The sequence below is a fragment of the Cajanus cajan genome, chromosome 3, assembly GCF_000230855.2.
Source record: "Cajanus cajan strain Asha chromosome 3, NIPB_CcT2T_4, whole genome shotgun sequence".
Lineage (NCBI taxonomy): Eukaryota > Viridiplantae > Streptophyta > Magnoliopsida > Fabales > Fabaceae > Cajanus > Cajanus cajan.
The window spans coordinates 74,385,505-74,396,891 of NC_138519.1; the positions used below are offsets into that span (position 1 = coordinate 74,385,505).

General features: G+C 33.6%; 1 protein-coding gene across 3 annotated transcripts; it reads left to right on the plus strand.

Annotated features, from left to right (window-relative positions):
- Positions 1-1,533: 1,533 nt before the first annotated feature.
- LOC109807070 (valine--tRNA ligase, mitochondrial 1) lies at positions 1,534-11,293 on the plus strand. Of its 3 annotated transcripts, none has more exons than XM_020369618.3 (21): positions 1,534-1,692; positions 1,838-1,939; positions 2,162-2,212; positions 2,352-2,527; positions 2,607-2,679; positions 3,378-3,443; positions 3,522-3,605; positions 4,208-4,285; positions 4,385-4,468; positions 4,747-4,826; positions 5,346-5,403; positions 5,482-5,784; positions 5,875-6,045; positions 6,359-6,558; positions 7,818-8,220; positions 8,536-8,787; positions 8,875-9,375; positions 9,530-9,621; positions 9,938-10,037; positions 10,185-10,327; positions 10,983-11,293. In XM_020369618.3, exons 2-21 carry the CDS (start codon positions 1,859-1,861, stop codon positions 11,125-11,127), a joined length of 3,141 nt encoding a protein of 1,046 aa, XP_020225207.1. In that variant the 5' UTR covers positions 1,534-1,692; positions 1,838-1,858; the 3' UTR covers positions 11,128-11,293. The 3 variants fall into 3 exon arrangements, with proteins under 3 accessions (XP_020225207.1, XP_020225293.1, XP_020225253.1); XM_020369704.3 differs by having other exon boundaries at positions 2,355-2,527; XM_020369664.3 differs by having other exon boundaries at positions 1,574-1,683.
- Positions 11,294-11,387: the final 94 nt, after the last annotated feature.

The window sequence follows — 11,387 nt, forward strand, 5'->3', positions numbered from 1 at the left end:
AAAATATCATGCTTAAAAAAATTAATTACTATTTTAATAATAATATAATAATATTATATTTAAATTTTAGGATGTTACAATTATACATCAAAACAGTACAAGACTACAAGCTTTGTCTTGTTGAATGAGTCCAATAACATGAATATAAAAGGTGAAGGGGCAAAATAACAGAACCAAAATACGAATTATTATTTGCGAATATGATTATTTAAGATTTAGAACAAGGTCATGCCACAGGAAATAACATAAAGGGTTGAATAATTGAAACGGAAGCTGTCAAATTTTGGTGTGTAATAAAATAAAATAATGTAAGAGGATCCTTCTGTTTGAGCCCCTTCATATGATGCATTTCGATGCCATAACTTAAACTTCCAAACAGAAATACACAAAGAAGAAGAGGAGGTGCGAAAAGCAGAAACTGACTGAAGAAGAAATGAAAGAAAAAGTGTATGTCCTGTTTGGAATGACGAAAAAAATGTTACTTTATGGTGTGTACCAATTTTATTTTATTTATATTCCTAAAGGTTTAGGAAGTGAAAAAAAAAATTAAAAAAAAATAGGGAAGATTTTTTTTAAAGGGACACAATAGATGAAATTTTAAAAGACTTTAAAATATAAAAAAGTTATGATATAAAAACAAATTTGACAAGATTTAATGAAGACTAGCAAGATTTTTATTTTAAGAATGTGTCAAAATTTGATGGTATTTGAAAAAAATATTTAATCTCATAATTAACATAAAAATTAGACATCTTACATTAACATGTTATGAGAATATAATATCTATTTAATAAGAAAATTTATTGTGAAAAAATATACAATAAAAGACTAATATAAGTGAAACTTTTTATCGTCAACAAAATTAGTCCACCCCTATCCTAAAAAAAACTCATGCCAAAAGGCCCAAAACTAAACTTATTTTTTATGTTGAATATAATATGTTTACAATGTGATATGTTGAATTATAATTACTTTACTTAAGCTCAACAAGGAGTCCTACGAAGGAAAGAAACAACCAGTTAATTACTAAAAGAGCATTTCGAATATTTAATTACTTAAAGAAAATTCTTAACTTTATCGAGAAATGATAGTAATATATTCTCTTAAACACTCTCTATATTCTCTTTACTATTAAATAATTTTTATTGAAAATTATAAATTTTAGTGTGATTTATTTCTAATTAAATTGTTTTACTCCTGATTTAAAAGTGAGTCCCAACATATTTATAATTTCTAATGAATTTCAAACTATAGTAAAGATATATTAAGATGAAAGTGTTCTTAGCATTTTCTAACTTCATTTTGTGAACTAGGTACCACTGATAAAATTAGTCAATATCTATCCTTAACAAACTTGTAAATTTATTTTATTTATTGTGTTAAATTAAAAATGATATTTTTTACACTAATTTATCGTGTGAAAATAAAAAAGATAATTAACCAGAATATTTATTTTATTTATAGTGTTAAATTTTCTACAAATTCAAATATTCAATACTGCAATATTTTTTTTGGAGAATAAAAGTGAATTAAAAGAGAGAAGAAAAGTGAAAAATATAAATGAATTAAACCTAGGGTAGTGCACTAGCAAGCTCACCGTTTCCCCTAAACCCTTTCCTCACGGCCTCAGCACTGCGTTCCTCTCTCATCCGTTCACTTTCTCGATCCCTCTTCTCACAAACAGTGAAGAAGGTCGTTCCAAGTTTTTTCATTTCTCGTAAATTTTTCATTTTTTTCCCTTCTTTCTAATTTGTGTGGTTGCACTAAGTTCACTTCTACTACTGATTTTGTTTGTTGTGTTGTGGTTTCTTACTTTGCTTATTCTCTACATGAGCAGAACTATCGTCACTGTTCATCAATGGAATCACCTGCCAACAAAAAGGAGCAAGTGCAACCCACACCTGAAGACCCTGAGAAGAAAAAGAAAAAGGAAGAGAAGGTTTTTCAATCATTATCATAATCACCATCTTGTCCTTTTTTGGCTTAATTAACAATTGGGATTTTTTTTCTTTTTGCATTAATGGGTTTAAGAAAAAAACATATTTTTAACCCCTTTTTTTAGTTCCCATTGGTTTATTAATCTGATGCTAAGTTCTCTTTTTAATAATTTGGGTGGAATAATACCATGCAATGGTTGCTAATTTTTGTTTTCTCATGTCAGGCAAGAGAGAAGCAATTGAAGAAAGAGAAGTTTCTGCTTAAACAAGCTCAGGTGATTGGAGTTCTTCATTTCCCTGCTGTGCAATTGCAAGTTTGCAACATTTGGTTTGATTTTTCTATGTTTTTTTTTTCTTCCTAATGTTCAGAATTTCCACTTTTATTTTTTGTTTTATTCCTTTTGGTTCCGGCAGCAGCAAGCACAGCAATCATCCAATGCTTCTAAAAAGAGTGAAAAGAAAGTTGTGAAGCGGGGTGGAGAGGATGAGAATCCTGAGGATTATGTTGATCCTGAGACTCCATTGGGTGACAAGAAGCGTATGGCTCGGCAGATGGCAAAACAGTATAGTCCAACTGCCGTGGAGAAATCGTGGGTGTTAATTCCATCTTTATGCTCGTTGTACTTTAAATTTATCAAAAGATTAACTTTTATCGTTGTTATATTTTAGGTGGTATGAGTGGTGGGAGAAATCAAGTTTTTTTGTTGCAGATGCTAACAGCTCCAAACCACCTTTTGTTATCGTAAGTGTCTTGTTTAACTTTTAAAAGTTAGTTTTGGATACTATGTGAAGTTGGTTTTTGCTTCAATTTTTCTGCCATGGAATGAATTAAAGACAATTTTGTATGTTCACTTAGTGCATGTTTGAATTCGCGTCAATAATCCACGTTTTGACGAATTTGATGCAGAAGCAAGATATGATAGCTTCTTGTTTTCACGTTTTTTACATGAGTCGAGTCCAGTAAACGTGAATCCAAACACACGCTTAGAGGATGTAATTGATCGGACATTTACAAATGGAGTGTGAAGTAACCTTTTCCTATGTAGTGGAAGTGATCCCTCTCAGTTTGAGGTTCTTCTGAAAGTTTAAAATTTAAATCATTGGTCCACATCTTAAAAGTGTTTTTATCTTACTAGTCTAAGAAGTTTCCCAAAATTCAATAGTATTCACATTGCTCTTTGAAGGTATCAGATGAAATTCTAAAAGTAGGTTCTCAAATATTTTGCTATTGATTAATGTTAGTCTTTTCCGGATTTGAAATAAAATATAGTCTTTTGATCCTGCTTTAATCTTGAAAAGATTTATGCTATGCTGTTATTTTTTGGCAGTTACACTGCTTGAGTAAAGTGGCTGCACAAACAAGAAATTCTAAGATATATAAAATTTGCAATTTTGCTCTTATTTTTTGTATATCAAGAATCTGTTTATGCTGTGTTTTAGGTTTTGCCCCCTCCAAATGTGACTGGTGCTCTCCATATAGGTCATGCTCTAACAGCTGCAATAGAGGTATCTTATATACCCCATTTTCACTGTTTAGTTTAGTTGTTCAAAACAGTTAATCTCAATGTGATTTATTGCCTGCAGGACACAATGATTCGATGGCGTAGAATGTCTGGATACAATGCCTTGTGGGTGCCTGGAATGGATCATGCTGGGATTGCTACACAGGTTGTATTCCAAAATTGAGACGATTTCATGTAGTTCGTAACTGTTTTGTAATTTATCATTTGATGGGGATGTTGTGGTTGGGTGTTGGAGGGAGGGCCAGTTATTTGGCCTAGGCTTACATAATGATGAAAGGAACTTATTTTAGAAAAAAGGATAGTTATTTTGCTTTTTGCATTTGGATTCAATTTTTAAGAATTATTTCTATTAAAAATCATTTGTTCAATTGCCTATGCACATTTAATTTCATGCTATGATCTATAATTTAAATAGCTGTTGCAAACTGTGTGATAGCGTCAAAATTTAGCTTCTGAGAAACAATGAGTCTTTTTATCTTTTGATTTTGCCAAATATCTTTCTGTCCCAAATTTGTGGCTAGAAACAAATTACAGTCTACACAGTTAAGGGCTGGATAGGCAGCATTTAGCAATTTACACATTTTTACCCCTCATATCATCATTGGCTTTAAATGGTACTGTAAACCTATTTCAATTATTACTTATGGTGCTAATGTACTATAGAATCTGTGTATCTTCATTTTCTGTCTTTCAACATATCCTTTGAGATAAAATTAAATTATGTTAATTGTGATTACTATGACACAGGTAGTTGTGGAGAAAAAGATAATGCGTGAAAGAAAACTAACGAGGCATGATCTGGGCCGTGAGAAATTTGTCTCAGAGGTATATAAATAGAACAATCTTTGAAGTCAAGGTTCTTGATATTTTGCTACATTTTTATTTGTTTATTCTGACCTACTTCGGTGAAAATTGGCAAAATAGGTTTGGGAGTGGAAAGACAAGTATGGGGGCACAATATTGCAACAATTACGCCGATTGGGAGCCTCTCTGGATTGGTCTCGTGAGGTAAATATATAACCTGTTCACTGTTTAGTCCATTGCTTAATATCTATTTTTGTTTATTTTTTTTGGGGTGGAGGGGGGGGGGGGGTGGTGAGCTCAAAAGAACAATCTGTTTCTTTGCATGTCCAACCTAGAAGCACCTTATAATAAAACCCTTGAGCAAAAGCTCACAACAAAGTTAAGACAACTGAAACAAAGCTTGTCCGAGTCAGATAGTTATTTCACATGCCTTTTTCTACCACGGCTTTTGTATTTATCCATGTCTGACTTTCTGTTTCCAGTGCTTCACAATGGATGAAAGAAGATCCAAGGCTGTGACAGAGGCTTTTGTAAGGCTTTACAAGCAAGGCCTTATCTATAGGTGGGTTGTACTTTTGCCATATGTTGTCTTTATGTAATGCTTTTATTTATAACTACTAAATTGTAGGTTTTTCAAGATGCTGATTTCAAAGTTTCTGCTAAAAACATTGATAGAGATCATTGATTATTGGTTATATGAAGACAAACTTTAGTTAATGTGTTACTGGAATTTAGAAAAAATATAAGATATTGATAATTATTAACTAACTAACTAATTAATAGTTACACAAAGCAAATTTAGTCGTAAGAGTTAAGACTATGTCTTATATCTAGTTTACTGCATGATGTTACTCAGTCACGCACAAACATGTGTTAATGGCACACAATCCTACGGTAACTACCTGCCACATGGTGAATAGGTTTAAATGTGCTGATGGGATTCTGTATACTAAGCTCTGGGTTGCTCCTCAAGTTTTCTACTGACAACATGATTTATATTACAATTTGTTATTGTATAGGTCCATTATATGGATCTAAGTGGTTATTTGTGGAGATATTATTTTTTTTGTCATTGTTTCAGGGACCTTCGTTTAGTAAACTGGGATTGTGTGTTGCGAACTGCAATATCTGATATTGAGGTATGCAAGGCTTGTTCTTGGCTGTTTCAACTGTTGTATCAATATTGTTTGTGTAATGTCACTGCTTTCTGTGTGCAGGTGGATTATATTGATATAAAAGAAAGGAGTCTACTAAAGGTTCCAGGATATGACAAACCAGTGGAATTTGGAGTTTTAACAAAGTTTGCATACCCCTTGGAAGGGAACCTAGGTGAAATTGTTGTTGCCACAACTAGGATTGAAACTATGCTTGGTGACACTGCTATTGCCGTACATCCTAATGATAACAGATATAGCCATTTTCATGGAAAACATGCTATTCATCCATTTAATGGCAGAAAACTTCCTATAATTTGTGATGCCATTCTTGTTGATCCAAAGTTTGGGACAGGTGCTGTTAAGGTATTCTCTACATGTATGACTCAAAGTTCTGTTGAAGTTCTTTTTTAAGTGATATTATACATATTATGGTACTTTCTTTGTTCCACGCAGATTACACCTGCCCACGATCCAAATGATTTTGAGGTGGGAAAACGTCACAGCCTTGAGTTCATTAATGTTTTCACAGATGATGGGAAAATAAATTCCGATGGTGGCTCTGATTTTGTGGGCATGCCGCGGTTTAAAGCTCGAGAGGCAGTAACAGAAGCATTACAGAAGAAGGTATTGTTATAATATTATGTTTCATGAGAAATAACAAATGTTGGATGACAATACTTTTGTTGGAAAGTACACTTGTATTTTTGTGGAACCTGACTAATGATTGCTTCTCTGGTGACGAAAGGGATTATAATTTATATCGTTATTTTTAATATGCTGCGTATGATCTTCTTTTAGCTATCATTGCCTTATAAAGTCCTGCAAGGGTTAGTATCTTATACTAGTATTCATCTCTATCTTAGTAATAATTTGTCTCTGTGATGAAACACATAATTTTGGCTATTTACTGTTTCATTTGTTTTCTTCTTTTGTATAGGGCCTTTATAGAGGATCTGAGAACAATGAGATGCGCCTTGGTGTTTGTTCAAGAAGCAATGATGTTGTGGAGCCCATGATAAAGCCCCAATGGTATGTCAATTGCAATGATTTGGCAAATCAAGCTCTTCAAGCTGCTGTGGATGAGGAAAACAAAAGGCTAGAGATTGTTCCAAAACAATATTTGGCTGATTGGAAGAGGTACTTATATCTTCGTTTGCTTTTAGCAAATTCTTGTAATAAGCAATTGTAAAATTCATCCTGCAGAGCATTCCTCTGAAATGGTGAGTATTTAAAGTATATGAAAGGACTTCACCGAGACCCTTTAGCATCTCTAAATTTTGTGTAAATTAGTACACCATTTTCTTTGTAATGAATAGCAAGAAATGTTTTGAGATTGAGTTTGGCTGTGCTTGCCAGAGCTCTAGCTTAAGGCTAAACTGAGGCAGATGAAGTGTTGCAAAATACAATCCACTTAATTCATTGTCACTTTTTTCCTGCTGGAATATGTAGAAAATATCTCAAAATCATTATTGTACCTAAGAATTGTCTTGAGTATCTGAGATGATCTCTTAGAAGTGGTTTCCATGTTTCATGATTTGTTTTCTCTTTTAATAAGCTTAAGGGTCTAGTTTTAGCATAGGCACCTCTTTTGATTGAAGTTGTGGTGTTGGACATGTTTTCGACACCGACACCGACACCTCCCCGACACTTGTTTAACATATGTCAGACACTTCTTGATAGGTGTTCAATTGAAAAATTATTTTTTGTTGGCTTGGGGACTTCAGCCAACACTTCCATATAAATGGACACACTAATATTATTAAAAGAATATATTCATCTTTTAACTTTTTAGAGAAGTTAGCAAAAAACACAATCTAAAATATTAAAAAATATGCCTTAGTCCTTACCTTTTATTTTGCGAGGCATATTATTATAATAAAAGACTTCAAAACTTGGTTTAAAAAGGTGAATATACCATTAATTTAGATATTTTGTTATATTTCTCAAATTTCATTTCATTAGAGATTCTCTCTTTTACGGTGTCCCGATGTACATTTTAGATGTTAGCAGTGTTAGTGTGTTTGTCTTGTCGAGTGTTCGGGTTAGAGTACATGCTTCATAGATAGTATTTTGTAACACATACCCATATCTCAAATCTCAAGATTATATTCCATTATTTGAAGTTCTCTCTTTTCCTACTTCTCTACCTGAATTCTATAATTTCAACTCCTTCCAATTTTTACACAAGCAAGTATTGGAAAAACAAGGCAAATTTTTGGATGTTGTTATTGTAAATGGAATCAACGGTTAGATTTACATTACATTTATGGCACAATGTTGTGATTGGAACTTGGATAGTTGGCTTGATCTCTATATAATTCTCTTGTCATGTGACTTTATTGTTCTTATAAGCCTATGATATAATCATGTCTTACTCAAGGTAAAAAGCTTTACAGATGGCTAGAAAACATACGTGATTGGTGCATTTCACGACAGCTATGGTGGGGTCACCAGATACCTGCATGGTATGTCACTTTAGAGGATGACGTGCGGCGGGAATTTGGTGCTTATAATGATCATTGGGTAGTGGCAAGAACTGAAGAGGAAGCCCAAAAAGAGGCTAGCCAGAGGTATAACGGAAAGAAGTTTCATTTAAGCCAGGATCCTGATGTTCTTGATACATGGTTTTCTTCTGGTCTGTTCCCATTATCTGTGCTGGGATGGCCTGATGACACACAGGACCTGAAGACATTCTATCCAACTTCTGTTCTGGAAACTGGCCATGATATCCTCTTTTTCTGGGTTGCCCGTATGGTCATGTTGGGATTGAAGTTGGGTGGTGATGTGCCTTTTGGAAAGGTGAGGTTACTATCTCGTGCAGATCATTTTATGAGAACTTTATCCGTTTGGGCGTAATGAATTATGCATGTAGTACTTGCTCTCACATGTGAAGTATGAATTTGGTCGTGCATGCCCAAGATTTTTTTTATTCTTGTTTTTTGATAAAAGAAATTCATTAAGACAGAGGTAGATGCAAAAAGATACAAGAGATCCTATGGAAAAAAACAGAAAACAATTAAAACATAATTGAAGGAAAGCTAACAAAGCCCTGATGTATACCTTAAAAATTTTGATCAATGACCTTCTCATGAATGTACTAACAATCCTATGCAGATTTATTTGCATCCAATGATTCGTGATGCACACGGGCGTAAGATGTCCAAGTCCTTAGGGAATGTTATTGATCCTATTGAAGTGATAAATGGAGTATCACTGGAAGGTCTACATAAGAGGTTAGAGGCTGGTAACCTGGACCCCAAAGAACTAGCCACTGCTATAGAGGGTCAGAAGAAAGACTTTCCGAATGGTATTGATGAATGTGGTGCTGATGCTCTCCGTTTTGCACTGGTCTCATACACAGCTCAGGTGACAATCTCCTATCAATGTTTATATGTTCTTTCATCAATTTAGTCAACTTTTGTAATTTTATTGTGCTGTTTCCATTCATTTCAGTCTGACAAAATTAACCTAGATATTCAAAGGGTGGTTGGGTATCGTCAATGGTGTAACAAACTGTGGAATGCAGTTCGATTTGCTATGAGCAAGCTTGGGGATGATTATATTCCTCCTGCAAATTTGACTCCAGATGTTCTCCCTTTTAGCTGCCAGTGGATTCTGTCGGTGTTAAATAAAACCATATCCAAAACAGTAAAGGCTCTAGAATCATTTGAATTCTCACAAGCTACCACTGCTGTATATTCTTGGTGGCAGTATCAATTGTGTGATGTATTTATCGAAGTAATTAAGCCTTACTTTACTGGTAATGATCCTAAGTTTGCTTCCGAAAGACGCTTTGCACAAGATACTTTGTGGTTTTGTCTGGACAATGGCCTGCGATTGCTTCATCCTTTTATGCCTTTTGTTACGGAAGAATTATGGCAGCGCCTTCCTTCACCTAGGGAATGTAAGAGAGTAGAATCTATCATGATATGTGATTATCCATCAGCTATAGAGGTTAGTTTTGCTCTTCATAATATTGTGATACTCAGGCCTGTTGTCTGTTGAAAGTGTTCACCATGACTGTTACCTCTTATGTTTCTAATTTTTATGATGTGCTGTATTTAACATGTTTTGGCTATTCAATAATATGATTTTTTTTTTCCACAAGGGCTGGAATAATGATAGGGTGGAGAATGAGATGGACATTATTGAGTCTACTGTTAAGTCTCTCAGGTCACTGGCAAAAGAAAGACGAGACAGGTATGTGGAAGCAGCATTTTTTTTTTTACAAGTTGCAGGTTTTTTGCTGTTTTTGTTTAATGTCAGGAACCTCTATTCTTTGGGGGATAAATGATAAATTTTTCAAGTAAAATAAGAGTTGCATAAATGAGCAAAAGAAATCCTAAACCAAAGCATCAAAGTGAAGCAAATGAAACATGAAACATTTTTGGGAGACTATGACCTCTGCACAGTACCTTGTTTATTTGTTTCTGCCAAATGTTAACTTCTCAACTAATTAGATTGTTATTTAAACTAACATATTTGCTGATTCTAAATATGATGCTTATGTTGCTAGGCGACCGGCTTTTGGTCTCTGCCGAACAGAGGTGGTTAGAGAGATTATTAACAGCCACCAACTAGAGATTGTAACACTAGCTAATCTATCCTCTTTGACAGTAAGATTCACGCCTGCTTTATTGTGGTCTCTTCTCATGTTTCCTGTGTATTTTGTTTGGCTATTTTTCTCATAAATCGTATAACCCATTTTCAATTCACTTTATTGCCATATTTTTCACTTTTAATGATGGTTATATGATTCACAGGTAATCACCGAAAGTGATGCTGTTCCATCAGGATATGCTGATACTGTTGTAAATGAAAGCCTTTCTGTTTATCTAGAGCTTCAAGGAACTAATTCTGCGGAACTAGAAATGGGGAGGATCAAGAAGATAGATGAGCTGAAGAAGTATGTTTCTCCCCCTATTATTTTTTAGAATATATTTTAACATGACAAGTCTTAAGTATCATTGAAAAGGGTAACGAAGACCAAGAAAGACAATGGAGAATATTATTAAATGGGATCCTATGATGAGTAATATTCTTGAGAATTTGATTTTCAACTGTTGCAAGATCTATTTAACCAGCTTCACCTAGTGGGATAATATGTCTGTTAGTAAACTTTTCCAGAAGCACTTTAGGAGAGAAATAGGAAGGAAAAATGAAATTAGCTTCTTCATAAGCTAAAATTAGCTTTTATGCATAAGCTAATTTGTAGAAGCGTTTCTATTAGTTTCTTTAAAATCTTATTTTTAACCCATGTATGAGTTAGTTTTAGTTTATATAGAAACTTATTTTGATTTTCCTTTTCATTTTTCTCTCCTAGAAGTACTTTTGGAGAAAGCTTATCCAAACAGGTGCAATAAGATCATTGTTATTGTTTTAAGTCTTTAAAGTATCATAAGGTTACAAGTAACCTATGTCATTAGCATTTTGGCTAAAATATCAACTTGGTTGCAAAATATTTGAATACACCTGATTTCATTTTATTAAAGGCTTTATAGTGTTTTTAGCATAAAACTCTTTCCTGAATTAAAATAATTGAGTTTCTTTCTATTATGCAGGCAAATTGAAAGATTAGAGAAGATTATGAATGCTCCGGGTTATGAAGAGAAGGTTTTGCCAAATATTCGAGCAAAGAACGAGGAGAAGCTAGATTCCCTGAAGGAAAGATTATTGCTCGAGGAAACGGCTGGTCTGAATCTCTAGCTTCAAAGCATGAAATAAATTTATCAATTTTTTTTACATGCTTATATATTGGATCTTCACTCACAGTTCAGACATGTTATTTATATTTTTGGCCAAAAACTATATTGTTTATTATACTAAATATTCATTTTGCTAAATTAATACAAATTTTGGTTATCTTTTGTCACGGAATTTGGCTATTGTTTGTGGCCTGTGGGTTAGGAAAACCTCTCGTTACAAAAGAAACTTTGAAATTGATCTTTTATTCAAACAGAACCATT

Coding starts and splice junctions, on each gene's coding strand:
- LOC109807070 (XM_020369618.3), top strand. CDS start 1,859: ATGGAATCACCTGCCAACAAAAAGGAGCAAGTGCAACCCACACCTGAA. Junction 3,606..4,207: donor ATGCTGGGATTGCTACACAG/GTTGTATTCCAA, acceptor ACTATGACACAG/GTAGTTGTGGAGAAAAAGAT. Junction 6,046..6,358: donor CAGAAGCATTACAGAAGAAG/GTATTGTTATAA, acceptor TCTTTTGTATAG/GGCCTTTATAGAGGATCTGA.